Below are 27,932 nucleotides of genomic sequence, written 5' to 3' on the forward strand. Positions count from 1 at the left end.
GGCCACGCCTCCTGGCCGTCACTCACCTGGAGACCTGGCCACGCCCACCGCTCACAAAACCCCGCCCCTGCACCTGTCACTCACCTGACGTCTCAGGTTCTACCGCCCCGCCCTAAACAAGCCCCGCCCCTCCGCGGCTCCTTATTTGGCGTCCGAGGGTCCGTGCTACCCCACTAAACCCCGCCCCCTCGCTCGACACTCGCTGGGGCCCGAGGCCCCGCCCACGCCACAAACCCCGCCCCGCACTGGGCACTCATCTGGGATCTGAGGCTCCGCCCTACTTTATTACGCCCCGCCCCTTCAGCAGCCGCTCGTGGGGCCAGACGCGCCGCCCATCTGCATAAGCCCCGCCCCTTCACCTGCCACTCATCTGGGGTCTGAGACTCCGCCCCTTCCCGGCCCCACCCCTTTACCTGCCACTCATGTGAGTTATGAGGCTCCATCCCCCTTCCCGCTTAAGCTTCCCTCTCCACTGGCCACTCTGCTCCGCCCACCTCACAAAGCCCCGCCCCACACATGTCACTCACTGAGGTCTAAGGTCCTACCCACCCCACGCTACGTAAGCCCCGCCCCTTCGCAGGCCACTTATCTGGGGTCTGAGGCCCCGCCTCTTCCGCCACTCTTGGGGCCTGAGCCCCGCCCACCCGCGTCACTTCTGCCCCTTTACCTGCCATTCCCGCGAGTTATGAGGCTAGGCCCCGCCCCTCCCTGTAAACCCCGCCCATCTCCGGGGGCCTGGGGTTTGGCCCCGCCCCTCCATCTGGCACTCATCTGAGGTCTGCGGCTCTGCACCGCCTCACTCCAATAAGCCACGCCCCCTTCCCCACCACCCACGCGCCTGCAGCTGGACTCCGCCCCTGTCTGCACAAGCCCCACCCCTCCACCTGCCACTCGCCTGGGTTCTGCAGCTTGGCCCCGCCCCTGCCCGCACAAGCTCCGCCCCTCCACCTGCCACTCACTGGGGTCTGCAGCTTGGCCCCGCCCCTGTCCGGACAAGCCCCTTCCCTCCACCTGCCACTCACTGGGGTCTGCCGCTTGGCCCCGCCCCCGCCGTCACCCGGGGCTCCGGTCCCGCCTCGCCCCCTTCCCACCAGCCCACTCACGAGGCGGTGAGCGTGGAGTTGAGCAGCAGCGTGGTTCGGATGCGGTAGAGCTGGGCCAGCGTCAGCTTCCGGTGCTGCGGCGAGATCCCTGGGGGGTGCTCGGGCCGGGCCCGGGGCAGGGCCCCCCCGGGCAGCTCCGGGAGCCCTTCTGGGCAGGGGGCCCCGCCCTCCGGTCCTGCCTGCCGGGGGCCCCCGCCGGGGCTCCGCGTCCCCCGGCCCTGCCAGCCGGCCGCCTCGGCAGGGGCGCCCTGAGTCCTGGACCCGGCGCCGGTGGCCGCCAGGCAGAGTTCCGACACGCTGCGAGCGGGGGCCGCGGGCGCCCGGCTCAGCAGCTGGAGGAGGCTGGCCTCGGACCTGGACTTGAGCAGGCGGGGCGCGCGGGGCAGCAGCTGCACCGGGGTGCGCCGGCGGAGGCGGGGCGAGGGGGGCGGCGACGGGGGCGGCGGGAGCGGGGGGCGCCGGGGGGCTGGCTCCGCGCTGGGGGCCGCCGCCCCGAAGTCTCGCAGGGAAGCCGGGGAGAGGGTGCCGTAGGCCGAGTCCATGGAGCAGGAGCGCGCGTCGGCCGCGCCCAGCGGGAGCAGCTCGCCGGTGGGCGTGATGGACGAGGCGGTGGTCCCCAGGGAGGTCTCGTCGGACTGGGAGCTGAAGGGGCCGCCCTCCGACTCGGGGGTCAGTGGTGTCTGCCCAGGCTCCACCACGACCATGGCCAGGGTCTCCGTGGAGCCGTCTGAGGCACTGCGGGATGGGGGGAGGGAGAGAGGAGAGAGAGAGACACAGAGAGACACAAAGAGAGAGACAGAGAGAGACAGAGTCAGCCCTGGCACTGGAAAAGCAGGATGACCTAGGGGGCGGTGGGACCCCACAGAGCCCTGAGCTGGGAAGCAGGTGGCACTGGTTCCAGAAGGTTCTCTCAGCCCCCAGGATGGGGTGATGGTTATTTCCCATGGTGGGGGGTAGTGCTGGAGACTGACGAGAACCCTTCTGTGCTCAGAGGCGCTGAGGGGGTGCTTGGGCTCAAAGCCCCTGGCCACCCTGGCCAGCCAGTGGCAGGACCGAGCCTTATCTAGCAGTTCTCATCCAGAGACCTTTACTTTTTTTGTTTGTTTGTTTTGGGGGCCACACCCAGAGGCACTTCTCCTGGCTCTGCACTCAGAAATCTCTCTTGGCAGGCTCAGAGGACCATATGGGACGCTGGGGATTGAACCCGGGTCTGTCCTGGGTTGTCCTCATACAAGGCAAATGCCCTACCGCTACGCTATCGATCTGGCTTAGGCCCTTTACTTTTTGCTTTAAGTTTCTTGGTTTTGGGGACTCACCTAGCAGGACTCAGGGCTTACTCTCCTTCCTGGTTTGCTCAGGGGACTCTATGTGGTACCACTGATCAAAAAGGGGTCAGCCACCTACTGCCCTGTGCTGCCTCTTGGGCTGCCAGGAGTCTTTAGATGTGGGGGTACAGCCCAACCTGCCACCTGTCAGTGTCCTCAGAACCAGAGGACATGTGCTGACCTGCTGGTGGGTGCTGGGGGGTGCTGGGGGTCCGGGGCGGGTGTCGCGGTTCTGGGGGGTCCAGGAGTGTTGGGTGGGCGTACCAGTGCTGAGAGTCTAGGCTGTGGCTGTTTCTGCGCAGGATGGTGGGGGAGCTGGCTGCTGAGGTACTGCTTTCAACACCTTCCTCCTCCTCCTCCTCTTCTTCCTCCTCCTCTTCCTCCAGGCTCTGCAGGCTGGGCTGGCTGCCTGGCTGCTCCTGGGCCCGAAGCTGTTGCAGCTGATTCTGGGGACAGAGGTGGGTGGGTGGGGATCTTTGAGCCACAGGTGCCTCTGGGATTCTCCCCCCAGCCCAGCTCCCGCCCCCTGTTCCCACCTGGGCGCTGTCAATGGCGTCCACCCAGCCCCTGCACAGAGCCTGGCCGCTGGCCTGGAACGTGTAGGCCCCCACGGCGCTCTGGAACTCGTTCAGGTGGATGAGAAGGAAGGAGCCTGCTCAGAAGGGGACAATCAGTCTGGTCCGCGGTGGCCTGGAGCTGCCCTGCTCCGCAGCAATTCATTCACTGTGCAGGAAAGGAACCTCACTGGGTCCCAGAGTCAAGGGGATCCCCACCAGGGCCCCAGAATGGGGCTCTGGGGGCCGAAGAGATGGCATGGAGGTAGGGTGTTTGCCTTGCGTACAGAAGGATGGTGGTTCGAATCCCAGTATCCCATATGGTCCCCCAAGCCTGCTAGGGGCGATTTCTGAGTGCAGAGCCAGGAATAACCCCTGAGCGCTGCCCGGTGTGACCCAAAAACAAACGAAAACAAAAACCAGATGGGGTTCTGGCTCTCACCACTGACCCAGAGTAGAGGGTCTTCATCAGGGTTTTCCCCGAGGGGGTAGGGTCCTCATGGGACCCCAGAGTGGATGGCTCCAAACCAGGGCCCCAGAGTAGGGAATCCTCACCAGGGTCCCGGAGCTCCCGGCACACCAGCCTGTCCACCAGCAGAGGTGGCCGGATGACTTTGGTCCTCTCGGCTTTCTTTACCGCCTTGGTCACGAGGAGCAGGTCCGTGAACAGGAAGCAATACACGTCCATCTGAGGGGAGGCCAGAGGTCAGGCGGGGAAAGCCCCCCACTTATCTGAGACCCCCTTCCCTGGGGGTGCTCAGACTTCAACAACAACAACAACAACACCCATGGTTCATATCTTTCTCACAGGCAACCCTCTGGTCACTGTGTCCACTACTGACTCTCCGTGCGAGGGAAGACAAAGAGTGACTTAGGCCCCACCTAAAGAAGGTGAAAGGCTCCAGAACAAGATTTGGGGGCCTGGGGTCTCCCCCCATGGGAACACAGGTGATCCCTCTGGCCCGGCTCCTCCCAGTGAAATGCTCAGACAGCAGCCCACAGAGGGGAAAGCAGGGCACAGGGGGCTGGGTCCGGCCGGGTCACCTTGCTGTCTCTGCCCTCCTTCATCCGCAGGCTCCCCTCCAGCAGCAGCTGCCGAGTCTCCTCTGGGGAGGCCCCGAGGATGGGTGCCATCAGGTCCAGGCGCAGGAATTCCTTCAGGAGCTAAGGCAGGCCAGCAGGGTCAGGGCGTGAAGCCTCATCCCTCCATTCTCCCTAGGTAACTTGATCTTACCTGCAAGACCCTGCCCATTCCTGGGAGGGGTCTTGGAAAAGGTAGATAAGGTTTTGACCAGAGGGGATTAGAGCCTTTTGGTCTTTGACCAGGGAAGGTGGCTGACAGGAGTTAAGATGCAGGGCTAGCTAAGAATGGCTGAATGCTTGAAAGGTTATGATATAGGCCACACATGTGGTGGATAGCACATGAATAAAGCTGATACTTCCTGAAGCCTGTCTCTGGATGAGTCTGATTCCGCCTTTCACCTAAACCTGGGACCCGCCAGCTGAATGGGGGTTGCGGAGCCACGTGGCCTGGGATGGCAGAGAAAGATTCCTCCATCCATCCACCTCTATCCTTCTCCATCATTAATTACTTAATGCAACAAGGGCGGGCACCCCCAGGCCGCCCAGCACCTCCAGCAGGAAGCCGGCCGGCAGGCCAGCGGCGGAGGGAGGGGGCCCACCTTGTCCACCTCGTCGCTGGCGCTCTCCACCACCTCGTAGGCGTCGATGCGGCTGCTCACGGCCGCCAGCCGCTGGCGCTCCTGGCGCTGCCGCATGCAGGAGTTCACGTGGCGGATGAAGCGCTCGACCGCGTCGATCTGGGCAGAGGGCAGCGGCGAGCTCAGGCCTGGGGTCGGACCGGGTGCCGGCTCCGCCGCTGCCCGCTGCCCGCCTCGCCCCGCTCACCATGGTGCCCACGGCCTCCTTGGCGCGCGGCTCGTCGGTCTTCCTGAGCAGCGACTTGAGCAGCAGCGGGTACTTGGTGAGGCGCTGGTGCGGCTTGGCCAGCATGTCGCTCAGTTTCAGCCGCTGGCACTGCTCATGCTTCTCGGCCCACTGCGGGGAGGGCGGGGCTCAGGCGAGGCCTCGCCCACCGCACCGAGTGGGCGGGGCTTGCCGCAAGACACGCCCTTCTCGGCAGGAGTGGGTGGGTTCAAGCAAGGCCACGCCCACAGCAGCGCCCATTCTCAGCAGGAGCGGGTGGGTTCAGGGAAGACCACGCCCACAGCAGCTGCATGGGCGGGGCTTTCCACAAGCCACGCCCACTTGCAGCTGGGTGGTGTTCACTGTAGACCACGCCCCTAACAGCTAGACTGGCCGGAGCCACGCCCACCAGTTGGGTGGGGCCCGCGTAAGTCACTCCCACTGTAGGGGTGGGTGGAGCTCACTAAAGGTGATGCCCGTGGCTGGGTGGGCGGGGCTCACTATAAGCCACGCCCATTTGCAGCTAGGGGGCTGGAATTTAGCGAGGGTCCTGTCCACATCACGTGAGTGGGCGGGGTTCACTGCAGGCCACGCCTGCTGTAGCAGGGGCACCTGGAGCTTAGCGAAGGCCACGCCCGTGCAGGGGGCGGGGCCGCCATAAGCCACGCCCAACACGCAGACATGACTGGAGCCACACCCACGCAGTGGGGTGTGGCCGTGGCGCAAGAGAGGCCACGCCCGCTTTCCTGAGCGGGCAGCCACGCCCCTTGCGGTGGGAGGCCTGGCCCTGGCACAAAGCAGCCACATCTCGGGAAGAACTCCACCAGGAGTTCGGGGCTCCCCTGCCCCGCGACCCCGAGACCCTCACCGTGACGTAGGCTCGGAAGAGGTCGTTGTCGCGCAGCAGGCCTCGCATGTACTCCATGCAGCCCTCCTCCTCCATGCAGTAGCGGATGTAGGGCTTGAAGAGGGAGCCGAACTGCGGGCAGAACACGCGCGTCGTTGCCCCCAGCCTGGGCTGCACGCACGCTCCCTGCCCTTAGGACAGACCGGACGAAAGCCACCCCTGGCCCGGCAGGTGGGGTCACCCGGGGTTCACTCGGGATTCTGTCCGATCACTGAGTCTGGCGGGGGCCCCTGGGGCTGGGACGGGGTGCTGTCCCATCAGCCCAGCCCGACGCCCCACCAGCCCCTTCTCCCCTCCCGGGCGGGCGTTCCGGCGTGGCCTGGGTACCATTTTGAAGCCCTTGAGGAAGTCCCCGGGTTGCATCAAGGACCGCGTGCGCCGCGCCTTGTCCAGCACCGGGGCCATCACGGTGGCCCAGAGCCTGCGGTGCAGCCGCGCGATCTCGGGGATGTTGCTGAACAGGCGCTCGGCCTCCACCTGCCAGGCGAGGCGGGCGAGGGAGGCCTCAGGAAAGATTGGCCCGATCTGCCCTCGCTTAGGCTTTAGGCCCATGAGCCCCGCCTCGGGGACAAGTGTCACCCGTCGGTCCCGCCCACCACCGGCAGACCACGCCCACACGGCACAAGCACCGCCCACTCGCTCTCTGCCCCTCCCCCCTCGGTCACTCCGAACCCCGCCCACCCCTGAACCTGCTTCCAGCCACGCCCACTTGAGCCAAGCCACACCTACCACTCTCAGTCCCGCCCCATCTGCTTCCAGCCACGCCCACCCGATCCAAGCCACGCCCCGTCCCTTCTAGCCACGCCCGCCCGTCTCAAGCCCCGCCCCACTCCCTCCCTGGCACCCACCTCGCACAGCAGCCCTGACTCTTGCAGGTTCAGAAGGCAACACAGGAACAGCTGCAGGGGTGGAGAGGGCCGCAGTGTGTATGTGGGTGTGGGGGGGGGGCGGACCCAAGCCCCATCCTAGCTCAGACTTCACTGACCTCCCTCTGGCTCCAAGGAGCCGCTGAAGCAGCAGGAGAGAGCCAGACCTCCTGGGGTGGGGATGGGAGGGGTCCTCCCGCCTTGGCCCCACCCAGAAGGATGTCCTGGGGTTGCCCCATCTGGCAGCCCTGCCTGGATTTGGTTCCATTGGCCTGATTTGTCCATGTCAGGGCTGGATCCCAGAGACTCAGACGCAAGGCAGGCACCAGCCAATTAAGCTGCACCCACCCCGGTTCTCTGCAGGCACTCTCTCTCCCGTTTCTTTTCTTTTTTCTTTTTTTTTTTTTTTTTTGGTTTTTGGGCCACACCCGGCGGTGCTCAGGGGTGACTCCTGGCTGTCTGCTCAGAAATAGCTCTTGGCAGGCACGGGGGACCCTATGGGACACCGGGATTCGAACCAACCACCTTTGGTCCTGGATCGGCTGCTTGCAAGGCAAACGCCGCTGTGCTATCTCTCCGGGCCCCCGTTTCTTTTCTTTTTTTTGTTGTTGTTTGTTTTGCTGTTTGGGCCACACTTGGCAGCACTCAGGGGTTACTCCCGGTGCTGCCGTCAGAAATCACTCCTAGCAGTCTCCAGTGAACCTCTGGGACACTGGGGCTTCAACTGCCAGGTTGGCTGTGTGCAAGGCAAGCGCCTCCCCACTATGCTCTCTGCTTCCTGGATCCCAGTCCCTGCACACTGCCCACCCACGGCATCCTGGGCCAGCTGTGGGCACTGCTGGGTGGATGGAATTGCTGCTGGATGAATGAATCAATGCATGCGGCCTGCATGTCCCGGAGACCATACCGCAGGGGTGAGAGGCCCACAGCAGCCAGGTGCCTCTCTGCTGCCTTCCCCAAGGGCCCTATGCAGAGGCCCACGGCACTCACATTCGTGATCACCCGCAGTTTCTTGATGTACGAAGCCTCGGTGTGCAGCAGCTCCCACACCGCCTCCTGCTGGTGGCTCTGCCGCCGGCTCAGCTTCTGTGGGTGGTGGAGGGGGTGGCAAGCTTTGAACACTGGCAGAAATGTAGACGTCCCCCAAGTTCTGAGCTTTCCTCTGCCACTAACACAGATAAGTGATGTGTGGTAGTCCCAGCTGAAGCTGAATGGTGAGCGCTGCTGGGTACAGAACCCCCCCATATGGGTCCCAGCGGCAGCCAGCACCCACCTCATGCCCATCGATGAGCTCCCGCCAGCTGTCCTCCAGCCGCAGGCCGGCCTCATCTTCCTCCTCATCCTCGTCCTCCTCCTCCCATGAGTCATGGTCAAAGCGCAGCCGTCGGGGCAGTCGGGGCAGCCCAAAGAGCCCGTAGGCATGCAGTTTGCCTTCCAGCTGCTCCAGCTTGTCCACTTCCTGTGAGGGGCAGGGTGGGGTCCAGGTCAGGGTCCAGGAGCCTGACCCCTTAATTCCTCAAGGGCCGGTGGAAGTAAGTGGTTACCCGGCCGAAGGTGCTGGGGCTGGGGCCAGAGCTGAAGAAACCGCTGAAGCGACTGGCCGCCCGGTTCTTCCAGCTGTCACTGGGCAGAGAACAGCTGGACGGCACGTGGGGCTCCTGCCCTGGGAGGCTCGGCTCCCCCAGGAATTCCGACATGTTCTTGCGCCGGCGGCCCGGGGCCTAGGCGAGCATGGGGAGTGGTCAAGGTGGACTCCAGTGGTTAACCCTGGGGTGCCACTGCTCCAGATACCCACACCAGTGCCAGCGGGTCATCCCAAGCTAGTGCACGCAAGGCAGACAGACGCCTTACGCCCTGCGCCACCGCTCCGGCCCCTCAAACTCACTCTTATTCTTCACACATAATCACAAACATACACACACCCAACAGACATACTCACACACATTCCCTCACATACAGTCATACACACTTGTGCCTACACACACTTCACACCATCACACATTCTCCCAGGACACAGGAAGCTTCAACAGACCCACTTTGGGACCCGGCTGGTTCCAGAGAGGGCCCCCTGGCTCCCAAACCGACCCCCACACCAGACGGGGACACAACACCCCAAGGAGGGAGCATCTGGGGACTCTCCCCTTTAGAGACTTTTCTTTCCTCACCAGGATATCCAGGCTCTCCCGACGGAACTGAGGGTCCCCGCGCTCTCCAGGGGGCACCACCCCGGCTGGCCGCAGGATGGGCAGGCTCAGGGACTTGGGGTCCTTCACGCCTTGGTCCACCGCGCCCTCATCCCCTGGCTTGGCTGGAGTGGCAAGAAGAACAAGGAGAAGCTAAAGGATCCCCAATTCTCTGTCCCAACTGGGCAGCAAGTGACAGGGCTGCCCAGTGGGCACTGGAGAACCCGGACAACAACATCCCTATGTGCCCATGCCTGGGAGCACCCCCCAAACCTGATCTGCCTGCCCAGCCGGCAGCTCACCTTTGACCCGCAGGTAGTGTCCCCCGAACCTGTAGGCCTCAAAGGTGAGGGACAGCGGGGTGTGGGACTGGTCTAGGTAGATGTCCATTTTGCCCAGAGAAAGGCCCTTCCTTTCAAAGACCGGCAGCAGCACCTCCCTGCTCCAGGACAGGGGTTGAAGAAGTTGTTAGGGGGTACCCCTTGATCCCCCCCCTAGCTCCCACCCACTCCACCCTCTGGATCCTGCAGCTGTGGATCCCCCCAGGCCTACCCCAGAGACTTCTTCCTCATGGCCGGCACAATCTCCGTCTTCACGTCCACATTCAGGTCAAACTTCAGGGTAAAACATTCCTTGCTGGGGTCCTGGGGGATGAAGGAGGGTCTCGGCTTCTGTCCCTACACACACCCCCTCTCTCACCCGCCCCCCAGTGTCCAGGCTGGGAACCACAGCAGGGAAGTGAATGCCGGGTGCCCAGAGACAGACCCCACATCCCTGGCCCTGCCTGGCAAGAGCCAGGAGGCGGCTGGCTTACATCCGTGTGTCTCCTCCTTGCCTTCTTCTTAGAGAGCTTCAGGCCTGTGTTCCTCCGATCCCTGTGGGGAAGCCACCGAGGGCAGAGGTGGGCACGAAACAGGACTTGCCAAGGGGTCATGCCAGGGCCCTGCCTCTGCACCCTCGGAACTCAGGATACCCAGATCTGTGCGCCTCCTGGAGACCAGCCACAGAGTCACAGTGTGGAATGGGCCAGCCTTTCGGCATCAGAGCCATCCCAGGGACCGGGTTCGATTCCCAGCATCCCATATGGTCCCCTGAGCCTGCCAGGAGTGATTTCTAAGTGTAGAACCAGGCATAGCTCCTGAGTGCTGTTGGGTGTGGCCCAAACACAAGCAAACAAACAAAAAGAAACAAGTCCATCCCCAAAGTGAGCCTGGAAACTGGCAGTGGTAGGGACGTGCCTGGGGTGGCCCAGAGACCTTGATGCCATTGATCTGGGACCCCCAGTGTCTGCCCAGCACCCAAGCCTTCACCTACCCTTTGCCATCCACGCAGCCTTCCTCCTCCTCCTCCAAGTCCACCGCAGGGCTGGTACGCGGAGGGCAGGACCGTGTGGACACATTGCGGGCCAGGACAGAGCCTGTGGGGTTCGGCAATGGGGATAGTTTATGTCTGTTCCCTTCCCACGCCCCCCTCTTTGGCTTTCACTCATGGTTGGTTTCCCCCAGGACAGATGCTTTGGGTCTCTACCTGACCCTGGGGGCCTCCCATCCCCCCCGCTCTGCCACCTCCCCATATCCCCGAACTCAGTGATCAGAGCTTGTCCTGCATGGGCCCATGGGTCCACCCCAGATTCCAAAAGGTATAGAGGAGGGTGCTCAAAGAGACAGGGCAGTGGTGACATGTGGCTGGCCAGGGTTCGAGCCCTGGTTCCCCCAAACACCACCCAGGGATCACTTCTGGGTGTGGCCCAAAACCGAGGAGTGGGAAAAAGAGGGAAACAAAGGCACAAGGATGAAATCCAGGGGGGTGGCCACCCCCAAGTACCCGTGGGGCCTCAGTTTACCCCCCTCTAACCAGGATCCAAAAGCCCTGCCGCTGGGTTTGTGCGGAAAAGGGAACCAAAAGGGAGCTTCCCACCCCCTCTGCAGAAACCACACCCTGTGTCCCCAAGGACCCCGTCAGAGGGGACAGTCCTTTTGTCCCTCTGACCGGCTGGGAAAGGAGCCCAAAGCTTCACATTTCCTGCGAGGCGGGCCCGTGTCAGGTCCTTGCTGACCGGGAAGGGCTCCCCCTGCCTCTGCCCTGCTTCCCCTGCACCAAAGGCTCAATGGAAGATCCCCCATGTCCCCAACCTCCACCTCTGTCCTGTATAACAGGCAGCGATGGGTGCTCCTGAGAAGGCAAAGCCCTTATATTCTCTCTTAGCAAAAGCTCCTGGATCTGGGCTGGAGCGAGAGCACAGCAGGAAGGGCCTTGTACATGGCCGACCCGGGTTCAATTCCTGGTATCCCATAGGTCCCCCAAGCCCGCCAAGAGTAATTTCTGAGTGTAGAGCCAGGAGGAACCCCTGAGTGCCTCTGGGTGTACCCTGCCCTCCAAAAAAAAAAAAGAAAGAAAGAAATAGAGGCCGGAGCGGTGGTGCAGCAGTAGGGCGTTTGCCTTGTGTGTGTCTGACCTAGAACAGACCAAGGTTCAATCCCCCGGCATCCCATATGGTCCCTCAAGCCAGGAGCAATTTCTGAGCGCATAGCCAGGAGTAACCTGAGCATCACCAAGTGTGGCCCCAAAACAGAAAAACAAACAAAAAAAAGAAGAAAAAATAAACAAACTAAACTAAACTGGGTCAGGGTTGGCAATAGCACAACAGGAAGGATGCTTGCCTTGCATGTGGCTGCCCCGGGTTCAAATCTCAACATCCCATAGAGATCCCCTGAGCCCTCCAGGAGTAATTTCTGAGTGCAGAGCATAACGCCTGAGTACCTCTGGGTGTTTTTATTTATTTTTTTTTGGGTGGGGGCCATACCCTGTGACACTCAGGGATTAATTTTGGCTCTGTGCTCAGAAATTACTCCTGGAAAGCTTGGAGGACCCTATGGGATGCCGGTGACAGAACCTGGATCGGTCCTGGGTCAGCTGCATGCAAGGCAAATGCCCTACCCACTGTGCTATCACTCGGCCCCCCCACAAGTCATTTAAAAAAAATAAATATTCGGGCCCGGAGAGCTAGCACAGTGGCGTTTGCCTTGCAAGCAGCCGATCCAGGACCAAAGGTGGTTGGTTCGAATCCCGGTGTCCCATATGGTCCCCCGTGCCTGCCAGGAGCTATTTCTGAGCAGACAGCCAGGAGTAACCCCTGAGCACTGCCGGGTGTGGCCCAAAAACCAAAAAATAAATAAATAAATAAATAAATAAATAAATAAATAAATAAATAAATATTCATTAAAAAAAAACTTGAGGGCCAGAAAACAAGGGACGGAACAGCGTGGGCAGGACAAAGCCTGGACCTTGTATTACAAACTGATTACTAGTGAGGGGGAGGGCAGGGGGCAGGAAGGGCGGGTGTGTGTGTGTGACTCAGGACAGCTGCAGAGGGTCTGAGCATTTTGGCAGGGGTGAAGTGCATTAACTTCGTACATCCGAACCATTCATGTTAATTCCACCGTGCTCATGCTGTCTAAAATGGCATTGGGGTTTTGTTTGGGGCCACACCCAACAGGACTCAGAGCTTACTCCTGGCTCTGTGCTCAAGGATCACTCTTGGGGGCTGGGGAGATAGCATGGGAGGTAAGGCGTTTGACTTTAATGCAGAAGGACGGTGGTTCTAATCCCAGCATCCCATATGTTCCCCCGAGTGTGCTAGGAGCGATTTCTGAGCGTAGAGCCAGGAATGAGGCCCCCCCCATCCCCAGCGCTGGGTGTGACCAAAAAAACAAAACAAAAAAGGATCAGTCCTGGTAGAGTGTGACGCAGGGCTTGAACCCAGGTCAGCCGTGGCAAGTGCCCTTCCTGCCGTACTATCTCTGCTGCCCCACCAAAATGGTTTTCGTTTTTTGGGCCACACACCCAGCAATGCTCAGGCTTACTCCTTGCTCTGCACTTAAGAATTACTCCTGGGCCCGGAGAGATAGCACAGCGGCGTTTGCCTTGCAAGCAGCCGATCCAGGACCAAAGGTGGCTGGTTCGAATCCCGGTGTCCCATAAGGTCCCCCGTGCCTACCAGGAGCTATTTCTGAGCAGACAGCCAGGAGTAACCCCTGAACACTGCCGGGTGTGGCCCAAAAACAAAAAAAAAAACAAAAAACAAAAAAAAGAATTACTCCTGGTGGTACTCAGGGGACCATATGGAATGCGAGGGATTAAATCTGGGTTGTCCATTTCTTTATTTTATTTTATTTTTTTGGCCCTGGGTTATCCATTTCTTTTTTTTTTTTTTTTTTTTTTTTGGTTTTTGGGCCACACCCGGCGTTACTCAGGGGTTACTCCTGGCTGTCTGCTCAGAAATAGCTCCTGGCAGGCACGGGGGACCATATGGGACACCGGGATTCGAACCAACCACCTTTGGTCCTGGATCGGCTGCTTGCAAGGCAAACGCCGCTGTGCTATCTCTCCGGGCCCCTCCTGTAAATTATTTTTGTTTGTTTGGGGGTCATATCCAGCAGTATTCTGAGGTTACTCCTGGCTCTGTGCTCAAAAATTATTCCTGGCAGGCTTGGTGGGCCCTTATGGGATACCAGGGATCGAACCTGGGTTAGCCACATACAAGGCAAGTGCCCTTAGCCCCTAATTTAAATTTGGGGGGGGGATTTTGGGCCACACCCAGCAGTACTCAGGGGTTAATCCTGGCTCTGCACCCAGAAATCGCTCCTGGCAGGTTAGAGGACCACATGGGATGCTGGGGATCAAACCCAGGTCTGTCCAGGTTGGCAGCATGCAAGGTGAACACCCTACCACTGTGCTATCTCTCTGGGCCCCTAATTAAAAGACTTTTAATTAAAAAAAATAGAACTCCGAAGGGGCCAGAGAGATTGCACAGTGGGGAGGAGCGCAGAGCCACCCCTGAGCACCGCTGAGTATGACCCAAAAACTGGAAGGAAAAAAATGATCTGAGAGGAGCCAGTTAAATCCAGGGGTGTCCTTGTCAGTATGGACCCTGTTCGGGGGCCCGGGTGACCTGGGGTCCCGCACTCACCTGGGGGAGGCAGGTCGAAGCGAACGTGGGTGTCATCATGCATGGCGCTGTGGGCGCTGCCGTCACAGACCCCGCAGAGGCTGAGGGGGCCCTGGCGGTGCAGCTGCTGGCAGTCGACGTGGTGGCATACCTGGGGACGGGGTGAAGAGGGGGTCGGCCTGGACGCACTGGGCAGGCACCTGCTCTTCCAATCACCCGCGCCTTTCTCCCAGGTGCCCGCAGCTCACTCATGCCCCAAGCATGGTTGAGTGAATGTGTCTCCTCTGAGGGCCACAGGGTAAAGCTGAACTCTGCCCGCCAGGATTGGCACCCAGAGGAAGGAACCTTCATGGGCACAGGCTGGAAGTCGCCTGATTCCAGAGAGAAAGTTGGGGATATCAGAGTTTGGGGCAGAATACCCTAAGCTCAGGCAGGCAGGTGACCCCATCCCTGTGTCCTATAACTCCACCCCTTCCTAAGATGGTGACATGAGGGGCAGGTAAAGGGCCCCCTGTCCAGGATATGGTTACTTGATCCCAGATTCTGAAACTCCTGCTTCCCCCCAAATTCCGAACCTCCTTTACTTCTACAACTTCCAACTCCCCTTAATCCATCCCTACCCAGGGTCTCCCAACATTTTGGGGGGGAAACCACACCTGGCAGTGCTCAGGGGTTACTCCTGACTCTGTACTCAAGAATTACTCCTAGCAGGCTCCAGGGAGACCCTATGAGGGGCAGGAGATCAAACCCTGGTCAGCTGTGTGCAAGGCAAATGCCCTCCCTGCTGTACTATTGCTTCAGCCTCTTAAGGAAATTCTGCTCCCCACTTTGATCTTTGTTGCTACCAAGCACCCTCCTTCCAGCAGCCTCCCAGATGCATCAATGAGTCAGAGCTGCCCCCATCCCGACCCCCACAGACCCCCACTCTGGTTACAAGAGATCCATGTTAGGAGTCACACCTCTATCTTCTGGGGGTTCTCATCCCTCAAGCTCAGGACCTCAAGGGCCCCTCCAGGCCTGCCCTGGCTTCTGAGTCACTTAGCTACGCCCACTGGCCCCTGCCCAGTGACCTGGCTCACTGGGCCCCACCCATGACACGCCCCCAAGTCACTGAGCCCCACACACCAGCAGTCTGGCCCCACCCCCAGGTTTAATGAGCCACACCCATTTGCTTTCAAACCTCACCCTCAACTCACTAGCCCCACCCACCAACAATCTGGCTCCATCCCCACCCCCTGGTTTACTTGGCCATACCCAGCCACTTCCTGTCCATTCCCACTGGCCCCGTCCACAGTTTATTGGGCCCCACCCACATGTCATGAGACCACACCCACTGCCATCCTGTCCCGCCCACTGGCCTACTAGGCCCCGCCCACAGCAACTCCTAGATGGGTACCACTCCCCCAGTTACACTGCAGGTCACAGAGGAAGCCGGGGCTGGGGGCTGCTGAGACTCTTACGTGGCCCAGGAGAGAGGCCCCGTGGGCAGCAGGATGGAGAGGGAAAGGTGGGCGATCCCTTTTGTACCAGGCGACCGGACAGGATATGCCCTCGGCCGAGTGCCCCCCACCACAGAGATCCCCCCACTGCCAGCCTGCGCTGCTGGGCTGGTGGTCTCAGCACCCATGGAGTGTATTCTGTTGGGGTTCCCGAGTGTTCTTTCTGTCTCTGTGTCTGTCTCTCCCTTTCTCTCTGTCTCTGTGTGCCTGTCTCTTTCTCAAGCTCCTTCCCTCTCTCTCTCTCTCTCTCTCTAGATATATACACACATAAATACACATATATATGGGTATTTTTATTTTTTGATTTTGGGTCATATCCGGAGGTGCTCAGGGGTTGCTCCTGACTCTGCTCTCAAGGGGGTCACTCCTGCCAGTGCTCGGCAAACACCATTTGAGATGCTGAGGGTCGACCCCAGGTCGACCTTGTGCAAGGCAAGCGTCCGCCCCACGGTGCTGTCACTCTGGCCCACATCTATGTTTTCATTGTGCCCAAGCCTTCCTGGCAGAACCCGCCCTGCCTTGCTCATAAGGCTGCAAGTCCCGTGAGGCTGAGCCCCTCGAGGCCAGCCATGTTCTCGGGGCTCAGAGGTTTGGGAGCCCCAGCACCACGGCCCACCACACTGGGTGCCTTGCCTTTCCTGGGTGCTGTGCCTGCATGTGTGAGCGCTGAGACCTGGCCTCTGAACAACAGCGAGGGGAGAGCATGGGACATGTCACAACTGTGGCCAAAGAAGGGTCCCCAAGCCTCTCTAGTCCCATGGACTGAGGTCTGCCAACTCCATCAGCAGCAGTGCAAAGCTTAAGGGGTTCACAGGGGACCCAGGAGGAAGGAGAGCTAATGGTCCTTCACTTCCAGAGGACAGGAGGCTCAGAGAGGTTAATTCGTTTGAGGTCACACGGACTGTGGCTTGCCAGGACTCAACTGAGACCCCAGATTTAAAGCACAATCACCCCACTACTTGGGGGGTGCATGGTCAGATTGGGGAGCTACAGAAATGAAGAAATGGATCTCAGCTTCATGCTCGACGGTTGGACTCCCATGTGCCCCTGGGACAGAATGGCTATGTAGGAGGTGGAGCCAGGAGGCCTCCAAGAGGCCATCCTGGAGGAGGTGAAGCCTGTGAAGGCCACTGCGGACATGCCAGCTAAGTCCGGAGGTCAGCTTTCCCACCCCCATTCCCGGGCACTGCGGCTCAGGGGCTGGGGGAGGGGTCCTCTGTAAAGGGCAGTCGGCAGTTCTGCCCACCCCACCCATGTGCCAGGACTCTGCCCACAGAGGCTCAGGCTTGGCAGATGCTGGGACCAACCCCCCCATGTCCTCTTGATAGTGACCCTGGGCAGACCCAGCCCCCCTCTGCTGGTCTGCTGGCACCCTTCCATGGCCCTCCCCCTCCACCCAGGCTGGCAGCCCTCATGGTCCCAGCCCCATCCCCCTTCCAGGTGCCTCAAGATGTTCCCAAGAGCTTCACAGGCTATGCCAAGCCGGCAATGGAAGTGTGCAGGTGATGGGGCCGGAGCACGCAGGCACGGGGTCCCAGGGAGTGCTCTGGGCCATGCCGTACGTCCTCTCGGTCCGCACTATCATCTTTGTGGGACCAAGGGATACTCGGAGTCACACACACAGGTGCAGCATATTTGCTGGGGTACCAGGCACAAGAGGGCTTGGGGGATGCCCTGAGCCACAAGCCGTGCGATGTTCTTCATTTGGGGTCCTCCCCAGCCATATCTGGGGCTCCCTGGGACCACTCCCAGCCAACTGGGCCAGACAGTTGGCTCCTTGAGCCTGGCAGTGCTGGGGGTCACCAGGACCACACCCAGCGGTAACTGGGGTCAAGGCAGACCAGGAATAGAACCTGGGGCCTCTGTGTGCTCCGACACTGGGCCTCCTCTGAGCCCCGCAAATGGCCCTCCATACAACATTTTGTGGCCCTGCCCTAGAGAAATCATTTTTGTTTTGTTTTGTTTTAGTTGTTTGGGTCACACCCCCCAATGTTCAAGCCTTACTACTGACTTTGCACTCAAGGATCACCCCGACTTTGCCTCCTGCGGCCCCCAGGTAAATTGAGGTTGAGACCCCTGGAACCAAGAGCCATGTCAGACGCAGAGATGGCAGACCCAGATCTACTCTCGCCCTCCCGGGCCTTCAGGAAGAACACTGCCCAGCAAAGCCCTCTCAGGCACAACAACCCCTCCTAGTACTAACACTCTCCAGCTAATACCCCTCCTAGTATTTACTCTCCTAATACTCCAACAACCACCTCCGCTAGTACTAACATACTCCTAACAATACAACCACAGCGCCTATACTAGCAACACACTCCTAATACTGCGTCCCCCCTCCTAGTACGCCACGTCCTGCCCTACAAAGCCGATGCCACGACCACTCCAGGCACTAGTACTGTTACTTCTCTTACTCCTATTTCTCCTGTTGCCGCCACCCTTGCTGGAGTCCATCCTGGCTGCGATTATGACTGTCCGTCCTCCTATTGCGACCTGCCGGACAACCGGCCCCGCTGCTCCTGCTGCCTTTGCTGGCAAATGACTGGCATTGACTGGCATTTGCCACCTACAACGACAGCGACAAAGCCGTCCCCGGCTGACCTCGGCTAAGGCCGCCCATCCTGATGCTGCCCCCCTCAATCTCATCCCCCCTAAGCGGGATGAAAATAGTATAGAACCCCCAGAGGAAACCACAAGCCCCACTGGTGGAGGCTGGGGAGTGGGGAGGCAGGCAGAGGAGGCTGGGGTGAAGGTGGAGACTGGAGGATTTGAGACAGGAGGCTGGGGAGGCAGGTACCCCATCTGTGGGGACCCTCTGCTCCCCACCCCTTTGCAGGGCCTCACAGCTACTCCTGATGAAGGGGGGTGGTGTTTCCCCTCTCCCAGACCTCATCCTGATCTCTCTCTCCCGGCACCCCTCCTGGTCACAGCAGCATCCCAGAGTGTAGGGCTAAGTGGGCCCCCGGACGGAGCACCCCAACTTGCTGTCCCTGATGAAGGGGAATCCCCTTTCTCAGACCCCAATCCTGGGCTCTCCCTCTCCCGGCACCCCTCCTGGGCACAGCAGCACCCCAGAGAGTAAGTAGGGTTGAGTGGGCCCCGGGATGGAGCACCCCAACTTTGCAGACAGCCAGGCTCACGCACCCCAGAACACACACGTTCAGGTTCCAGAGCTGGAGGCTTTCCGGGGTCCCTGCCAGCCCCGGGGGCCCGATCGGGATGGGGGGACCCACCGCCCCCTCCGCAGCCGGTCCCCGCGGGGGCCCCCATCCCACCTCCTACCTGGCCTTCCCCGCGGAGGGCGGCGCGACCCTGGGCCTGGCGGGGCTGGGGGTCCCGGGGCGGCCGGGAGACGCCCGGGCCGGTACCCATGGCGGCCGGAGGAAGCGGACAAAGCGCCGGCCCGCTTCCTGCCATTGTGCGGCCCGGCCGGGGGGTGCCGGCCCGAGCCCCGCCCGCCCGCACGGCCCCCTGCTCGGCCGGCCCTCCTGGCCACCCCGGGAGGGCACACCCACCTGCGTCCCGGGCCCCTCCTGGGGGGCTCCGGGAACGTGGGGCGTCTGGGGACACTCCCTTAGTCTCCCTCGAGCCCAGCAGAGCCGCCCCCCTGAGTCCTGGAAGCCCCCAGACCCCCTCATTGAGCCTCAACCTGCACCCCCCCCAAGGGAGAACTTGCCCTGGATGCTGATGGCGAAGATGGGGACCAGCGAGGGCATTCCCCTGCCTGTCCATTCTGGGGGTCCCCTCCTCTCTGCTTCCCCCCACAACTTGCCCCTATCCCAGCTGCACATGGGGGTCAGCCCCTCCTTCAATTCATGCATTTGCCACCAAACACTCAGTTTGAATCTAAAGGCTGGGGGACCCCCTCCCCTGCCTCCAGGACCCCCACCCCAAAGGACTCTCCAAGTTCAAGTCCTGTGGTTCCAGGCGGGGCCGCCGCCAGAGGGCGCGGGAGAGAGGCCGCTAGGAATGGGGTGTGGGGCGAAGGTAGGGGGAGTTCTTTAAACCCCAATACAGGGCCAGCACTATCACCCCCATCTATAGTGAGGGGGGACCGACAGGCAGGTCTGAGGCCCCGACCTGGGGTGAGGTGGGCAGCCCTAAACCACCCCCGTGGGACCCACAAGATGAGGGGTGCAGGCTGTGGGGACCCACTCCCCAAGACTGCTGCTTCACAATCTGGCTGCAGGTTGGTGGGATCAGGGGATTTGAGGGTGGTCCGGGGAGATGAGGAATGGTCAGTTAGGGTGCATCCTAATGGTCTGGGGTGCAGCAGCAGACTAGGGCACAAATGCTGTGTCCATGGGCAGGTCTTTGGAAAGAATAAATGTAAGGTGGAGGGATAGCGCAGCGGGGAGGGCATTTGCCTTGCAAGAGGCTAAGCTCAGGTTCAATCCCCAGCACCCCATAGGGTCCCCAGCACAACCAGGAGTGATCCCTAAGTACAGAGCCAGGAGTCACCCCTGAGCTTCACTAGGTGTGATCCCAATCCAAAAACCCAAAACCTGTGATCACGCCAGCTGCCAGGTGTGGCCCATAAACAAACAAAAAGTAATAATAATAACAATAACAATAAAAATAGGGGCCAAGTGATAGCACATTGGTAGGGCATCTGCCTTGCATACGTCCGACAGAGGGCGAACTGGATTCAATTCCCAGCATCCAATATGGTCCCCTGAGCCTGCCAGGAGTGATTTCTGAGTGGCGCCAGGTGTGGCCTAAAAGCCAAAAAAAAAAAAAAAAAAAAAAATAATAATAATAATAATAATAATAATAAATAATGCCACATCTTGTTTAGGTTTGGAGGCCACACCAGCAATGCTCAAGGGTTCCTCCTGGCTCTGCACTCAGTAATCATTCCTGGCTGGCTCAGGAGACCCTGTGGGATACTGGGGATCGAACCTGGGAACCAGCAGCATACAGGGCGAACGCCCTCCCCACTGTCTATCGCTCTGGCCTCAATAAAACCTCGTCCCAGGCGGCCTCCCCTGGGAGGGCAGCGGCCCGCACTGCACTGCCCAGTACTAAGTCCCCTTCGACTGGTGCCAGGAATGACATCAGTGTGGACTGTCCTTGGGATCTGTTCACAGTGGGCGTCTAGGCACCAACGCGTCCTGCCAGGCGCACCCCTCCAGGCCAGGAAGGCCCCGGCCGGCTGGCACGTGCCTCCCTGGGGCTTATGGGCAACTCTGTCTCCAAAGGTCCTTTGTTTCTTCTGAGCAGCCCAGGCTTGGCCTCGAGGGGCCTAGAGGAATCCTGCACCAAAGGCTCCCTCAAATGCAGAGGGGGGGTGCTCCCAGCGCCTGAGTCTAGCTGGGGCAGCAGAGTTTTTACACATCACAAGGAACTATTCCAGCCCAATGAAACTGAGACTTAGAAAGAGGAAAAGGAGTCAGAGAGATAGCACAGAGAGGAGGGCGTTTGCCTTGCACGCAGCTGACCCAGGCATCCCATGTGGTCTCCTGAGCACTGCCAGGAATGATTTTTTGTTTGTTTTGGGGCCACACCCAGTGACGCTCAGGGGTTACTCCTGGCCATGCGCTCAGAAATCACTTGAGGCTCGGGACCATATGGGACGCTGGGGATCAAACCCAGGTCCATCCTGGTCAGCCGCGTGCAAGGCAAATGCCCTACTGCTGCTCTATGACTCAGGCCTGGGAGTGATTTCTGAGCACAGAGTCAGAAGTAAGCCCAGAATAACTGCTGGGTGTTGGAAGCCCCATCAGAAAAAAGAAGGTTGGGAAGTCTGTGGGGTAGAAGTCTGTGATTGGGGCGTCCGTCTCCCTGGGTGCCTTGGTGGGGATATGGGCCACAGAGGTCAACACAGCGATAGTTGGGGGTCAGGAATGATTCCAAAGTCAGCTCAAAGGTGTCCCGCTGGCCAGGGATATGAAAGTCACCTCAAGAGGAGAACATGGATCCCTGGTAGGTCACCGCAGGCCCCCAAGTGACAGGCCTTGGCGGTCCCAAGGGTGCTGCAGCCTTTTGGCCTCCTAGTTTCCCCAGGGTGTGTGGCCAGGGCCAGCCCCAGCCCCAGCCCCAGGCTCCTGAGTCAGACCTGGCTTGTTGTAACGGACACCCGGACACCCGGATGCCCGGAAACCAGATGCTGGGACTGATGAATAATGGACGTTCCTAGGCAGGAGCCCCTCCCACTTCCCCCAGCTCCCCCCAAACTGCCAAAGTCCGAGGGCACCCCCTGCCCACTGCCAGAGCTCAGGGAGCCAGCAGCCAGCAACCGCCGAGGCCGCCCTGCGCTCCACCCCTTGTGCTGGAAAACCTGGCATGGGGGTTCCCTTGGCTGGAGGGCCACCCCGGCTAAACTCCCAGGGGATCCCCACCCCAGCTAAACTCCCCTGGAGCCTACCAGCCCCCAGGCTGTGTCTGCCACCTGGGAAAGCCAGGGCGGAGATGGCGTGCGTGGGCAGGCTGGCGAGGGCGCGGCTGCTGTGCCAGGCGAGCCTCCCTCCAGGCTACCCACTCCGCCCTGCCCCTGCCCTGCAGCCTGGGCCTCCACCCTGGCTTCCCATCTCAAGCTGCCCAGGGTCCTGCCCCGCGTGGGAATGGGCGGGTGGAGCTCCCTCCTCTTCTCCCCCAGCCCCTGCCAGAGCCCAGTACTGGCCCCCCAGAGGCCAGTTGGCTCCCCAACTTCCTCCCCAGAGCCTTGTATGTGGTCAGGCTAAGGGCCAACAAGGTCCTCGCTCCAGCCGCATCCAGGCCTCGTGGCCGCCTGTTAGCCAAAAGGTCCCAGGACGGAATGGACAGATGGGAAGGCTAGGACTCATCTCCCTTGGGTCTCCCCCTCGGGCCTCAGTTTCCCCACCTCTGCAAAAAAGCATGATTGCCTAGAATTTTCTCTCTAGGGAGAGCCACGGGGTGTCCCCTGGCAGGGGGCGCAAAGGAACAGCCAACTTGAGAACCGGAGGCAAGAACCTGAAGCCCCGGCCCCCCCCCCCCTACCTCTCTGGGAGTACACAGTGACCAGCCCCTTCACACCCCCAAGCAGGCTTCTCGTACCCCCTGCCGGCCTCTAAAGCACCTTCCCCGACCACCGACCCCTCCAAGCATCCTTGCCCCAATATCCCTCTTCCCCCCACCCCACCCCATCCCCTGACCCAGGGCTCCACGCTGCTCTCCTTGCTCAGCCGGACATGGTCATTGATTGAGGGGTGCGGAGGGGAACCCCAAAACTTTCCCATGAGACTCACCTAAGGACGAGAGTGTCTTCTCCCAGGACTGAGCTTGGGAAAAGCAGCTGAAGCTGGGAGCAGGGGCGGTGTGGGGCTCCCAGGATTCAGCTCTGGGCGCGGGCGGGTGCGGGATATCGGCGAATTACGGTAAGGCCGGCTCGGGCGCTACCACCTGGCCAGGCTGGGCCGGGCTGTACCATCGGCGGGTCCCGAGGGCCGGGGGGGAGCTGTGGCCAGGCCGGCAGGAAATGGGGTGTGCTGGGGGGGGCCCAGACTCCAGCTGCGACGGCTGCCCCTGCACCCCTGCAGGCTCCCCTTGCCAGATCTTCCTGCCATTCGTCTTAAATGTGCCCCCCAGTACCTACCCAGGGGCTGGGGAGATGCTTCCCCAATCTGGGGTGTCCTGGCACAAGGAGGAGCCTGGCAGGAATTGCCCCCCCAGCTCCCATCGCTTGCACCCCTTTTTGAAGGGCTGGATTATTCAGACCTCACCCCACACCGGTCTGTCTGGGAGCCCCCACTTTCTTTCCTGGCTCCTGTCTGTCTGGACTAAGGGCCCTTCTGCCCAAGCTCAGAAAAGGGGTGTCTGGAAGCGTATGTGGGCACCCAGGTTCTGTCGCAAACAGAACTGCCCCTGCCCCAAAAGGGCCGAGACCCCCTTGACCCCCAAGACCCCTGACACCCAGAGGTACAGAAATTCACACCCACCACACCAGGCAGAACTTGCAGACCCCCAGGGGTTCCTAGCAGGCACTGCCCTCGCTGGGCAGGGCTCACTCACCCCAGGGTGGCTCCTGGGGGGAACTCTGAACTAGAAGCCTCCTCCCAGGCCTTCACTGACCCCCTCCAATGAGTTGGTCAACACCAAGGACTCCCCACCCCACCCCCTGCCCTTTCTCCAGTTTGCGGCATCTGTCCACAGCTGGCCAGCAGCAGTGTCCCCAAGGTCAGTCACTCCAAGGAACCCCAGAGTGTGCTGGACTTGAGGGCACCCTGGCCTCTGTCTGTCCCTTGACCCCAAAATCTTTGCTCACAAATAATACAGAGGGGAGGGCGTTTGCCTTGCATGCAGCTGACGCGGGTTCCATTCCTGACATCCCATAGCGTCCCCCAGAGCCTGCCAGCAGTGATTCCTGAGTACAGAGCCAGGAGGAGCCCGGAGCACCGCTGGATGTGGCCCCAAAACAAAATAAATAAATAAATAAAAACTTTTTTTCCTGTTTTTGCCCAGAAAAAGTGAGGGTGAATCTCTCTCCTGTCACATCACCTGGTGCCCAGACCTCAGACTTACCCCTGCCTCCGCCCTCTTCCATCCACCCATCTCAAAGCCCCACGATTCAGCTACAAAGACCACCCAGGTCACTGTGCCTCCAAAGCGCTCCCACTAAGAGCTAGGAAGAGCTCCTGTTCTTTCTAGCTTCCCTGATTTCTTTTATTTTTCTTTTATTGTTTGCTTTTGGGGCCACACCCAGCAGTGCTCAGGAGTCATTCCTGGCTCTACAATCAGGAATCATTTCTAGCAGTGCTCAGGGGACCCTATGGGATGCCGGAGGGTCATACCGGGTCGGTTGCGTGCAAGACCAAAGCCCTCCCCTCTGTCACTCAGGGCCCTTCTCTGGTTTTTCGGCATCCCTTGTTTGATGGGGCCCTCTCCAGGATAAACACAGCCCCTGTGTCACCTCACACACGGTGACCCTGCGCCAGGAATGGGGCTCTGGATTGGGTCCCCAGCACTCCAAAAAAAAAAACAGAAACAAAGGACCCCACACATAGTACAGTGGCCAAGATGCTTGCCTCGTACCCGTCTCACCTGAGCTCTATCCCTGACACCACACAGGGTCCCTGAGTCCTGCTTCAAGTAAGCCCTAAACACTGTCCCCCCCAAAACAAGATCAAAATCCCAAACCAAAGCCTGGTGACCAGGTGAATACCTCAAGGCAGGTACACACCCCATGCCCTTGCCAGACTTTGACCAAGTTCAGGCACCAACAGGCCCAGCTGGGAAGTAGGGATTCAGACACCATCCCTGTGTCCTGAAGCTCTGCTGATGAAGAGGGGACACCCCACAGCAGTGACTATCCCTCTGCAATGAATGAACGGGTGAAGGGGGGAACCCCAGCTCCAACTGCCTCCAGCACACCCAGAATCTGGGCCCACCTAGCTGGGAGCTTCTAGCCTGTGTGCACTAGCTGGGTGGCCAGGAGCGAACACCAGTAGGTTTTAATTCTCAGCAGGAAGGGGTCACTCCTGTCATCTTGGAGTTTCCCTCTGTCCTTGCCCCTGGAGGTTCTTGCCCATCAGAATGGACCAGGCTCTATGCTGGGCACAGGAGAAGCTCTGAAATCTCCCCAGAACTCCAGATAGGGAAACTGAGGCCAGGAGACACCTCTTCTCTCCAGGGGCCTCTGTGGCTGAACCATAGGGTTGCCCCCCACCCTGTTTATCCAGCTCTGCCATCCCACTCCTTCAGACCCCAACATCCCTCCTCCTTCCTCCCAGCCGTCTCCCACCTCAGCTCACTCTTCAAGAAGCCAGCTGTCTCCTCCAGGAAGTCTATCCAAGTTACCCTCCTTCTCTCCCAGAATGAGAGCCGAGGGCAGGAGGAGAAAGGGCGGCGGAGACATTACAAAGTCTGAGTTCCCTGGAAAAGCTCCCATAAAACCTCAGTTGGCCCAGAGGGGAAGGGTCTGGAGTGCTGAAAGAAGACCCCTCAGGTACAGTCCAAGAGATGGCATCTGAGTAGCCCAGTCGTCCCCTTCTGTCCCCACTGCTACCTGGGGGCAGCCCTAGTTTCCCGGGAGACCCGAGGACTTAGACCAGGGCCTGGCAGGGCAGATACAAAACCTCTTCACCAGGGGCCGGAGAGATAGCATGGAGGTAAGGCATTTACCTTTCATGCAGAAGGTCATCGGTTCGAATCCCGGCGTCCCATATGGTCCCCCGTGCCTGCCAGGAGCAATTTCTGAGCTTGGAGCCAGGAAAAACCCCTGAGCACTGCCGGGTGTGACCCACAAAAAAAAAAAAAAAAAAAAAAACCTCTTCACTGGACACTGATCCCTCTGCACTGACCACAGGGGGGTTAACTTTTCTGTTTTACTTTGTTTTTTGGGGGGAGGGACCACACCCTGAAATGCTCAGGGGCTCCTCATGACTCTGTGCTCAGTCCTGTCAGGCTCAGGGAAACCCTACGGGATGCCAGGGATCGAATCTCGTTAGGCCTCATGCAAGGCAAACCCCCTCCCTATCACTCCAGCCCCAGCACAAGGTTGATTCTCTTTTGTTTGTTTTATTGGGGGGGGGGGGTGGGAATCGCTCAAGGGATACTCCTGGCAGGCACAGGGGACCATATGGGATGCTGGGATTGGAACTACCATCCGTCCTGGTTTGGTTGGTGAAAGGCAAACGCCCTATGGTTGTGCTATCTCCCTGGTCTCAAGGTCGACTCTTGACTTCTCTCTCCCTTCCCCTCGGTCCCTATCTGCTCATTCCCTCAGCAAAACCAGCCAGCAGAACCCCCTTTTCCTGCCTCTGTCCCGCTGCCCTTCTTCGGCTTTCCCAAGCGTTGCTCTGACCCTTCACCTGTTCCTTATCCTGGAAGACACCTCCTCCGGGATCCTCCCTGATACATCTTCCTGCCATATTCTCACCCTGCAATAAAACTGTCCCACTGATTGGGTTTTCTGCGCTGTAGGCTGGGGCATACCATGACTGCTGATGTTCGGATTCTCTGGGCTGGTACTGGAGGGGTCCTTGGGGGGGGGCTCACACCTGCATGGCATAAGCCCCTCTTTCTCGGGCTGCATCAGCCTGGGGTGGCCCCCCCAAGGCACAGCCCCTGAAGAGGTAGGGCTGGTGAACACGAACACCCCAAAACCAAGGCCCCCAGCTATGGAGGCTCCCGGTTGAACGTACAGTGAGAGATTGAGGCCCATCTGGGTACCAAGAGACCCCCATCTGGGAGAGAGGCAGTCAGCCAGCAGCTGCACCCCAATGCCAGGCACCATCTGAACCAGAAGCTTGTCTGACGTCCCAGCCGCCCCCTCACCAGGTGACCGCACCAGCTGAGAGCCCCCACGTTCGGGGGCCGCCCCCAGAACAGTCGTCCCCACACGGCAGGCGTCCTGTGCACAGTAGCTGAGCCAACCCTGGGCCAGGCTGTGGGGGCGAGAGCGGCGCTATGGGGTGATGAAGAACAGCAGTGGGTAGCGTACGGGTCCCCCAAAGTACAACAGGATGTGACGTGAGATTAGCACAGAGCCAGGATTTCGGGGTGTGATGTAAATGTCACCACCCCCTCCAAAAAATAAGCTTCTAGCCCAGGAGATGCCTCTGCTGGCTGGGGGGCATATCTGGGTGCCCAAAGGTCTGTTCCTGACACCCCATGGCCACCGTGATATAGCCCAGTGCAGCCCCTCCTGGATCCCACCAAAAGCAAGAAATCTAACCCCAAACTGAGAATACAGGATTCAATACAACAGGTCTAGGGCCGGAAAGACAGCACAGCAGGGAAGGTACTTGCCTGGCATGCAGCTGACCCGGCTTCGATCCCTGGTATCTGATAGAGTCCCCCCGAACCTGGCCAGGACTAACTTCTGAGCACAGAGCCAGGAGTAGTGGTAAGCCCTGGGCATACCGGATGTGGCCCCAAAACAAAAACAAACCAGCAAAAAAAAAAAAAAAAAAAACCAAAAAAACAAAGTTTAAAAAAATAAATTCCAGCCCTAGAATGCACAGAAAGGTCTGGATCTGGGTGTGGGTCCCTTCCCCTCCCAGCCAGGCTCATATGAGCACTTCAGTCTGAGTCTCCGTCTGTCCTGGGGGCAGGGACAAGACAGAGGACAGATCCCAGAAGGCCTGAGGATGAGATGCAAGCATGGAGCATGGTGTGGCCCTCTCTGGGTTCCAGGCGGGGAGGGGTGCCAGGCACAGCAAGTCACACAACCCTCTGTGAACCCCGGCTGCTCTGTCTGGAAGCCAGCACCAGGGCCTTCCCAGCAGCGCCCGGGGCCCTGGGGTCCCTAAAAGGCAGAAAACTGCCAGTCTGGAGCCTGGCACTCAGGATCTACGAGAGCCTGAGTCATCCGAAGGGTCAGTCCCTCTCCCCAAAGTGTGTGTCTGGGCCTGAAAAGTGACCTGGGCACGGGAAAGAATGCCAGCATAGCCTGGGCACAGATTGTAGAGTGTGTGTGTGTGTGTGTGTGTGTGTGTGTGTGTGTGTGTGTGTGTGTGTGTGTGTCATTTCCCTCGTCCATGACCCAAGGCTGCCACAGGGGAGGGACCACAAGGCCAGACAGGGCTCAGCTGGTCCCCTGCCTGCTGCCCTGTCCCTGCACTTCTCCCCTGAACCCCTGGATCTCAGTGCCCACCCAGATAAAGAAGCATGGGCCTTTGCAGGAGGGGGGTCTGAGACCTACCTTGGCCTCGTGCCCCT

General features: G+C 59.9%; 1 protein-coding gene across 1 annotated transcript; it reads right to left on the bottom strand.

Moving 5' to 3' along the window:
* Positions 1-1,099: 1,099 nt before the first annotated feature.
* PLEKHG5 (pleckstrin homology and RhoGEF domain containing G5) lies at positions 1,100-27,932 on the bottom strand. Its single transcript, XM_049775292.1, has 20 exons — positions 27,916-27,932; positions 13,834-13,963; positions 10,179-10,281; positions 9,679-9,739; positions 9,417-9,508; positions 9,167-9,303; positions 8,847-8,989; positions 8,226-8,402; positions 7,955-8,140; positions 7,672-7,767; positions 6,664-6,714; positions 6,143-6,292; positions 5,777-5,887; positions 4,891-5,040; positions 4,665-4,802; positions 4,027-4,146; positions 3,538-3,670; positions 2,965-3,080; positions 2,693-2,874; positions 1,100-1,838 (listed from the first exon to the last, which is right to left on the bottom strand). The coding sequence occupies exons 2-20, from the start codon at positions 13,874-13,876 to the stop codon at positions 1,100-1,102; spliced, it is 2,928 nt and encodes a 975-aa protein (XP_049631249.1). The 5' UTR covers positions 13,877-13,963; positions 27,916-27,932.

The sequence above is a fragment of the Suncus etruscus genome, chromosome 6 (assembly GCF_024139225.1).
Source record: "Suncus etruscus isolate mSunEtr1 chromosome 6, mSunEtr1.pri.cur, whole genome shotgun sequence".
In the NCBI taxonomy this organism is placed as follows: Eukaryota; Metazoa; Chordata; class Mammalia; order Eulipotyphla; family Soricidae; genus Suncus; species Suncus etruscus.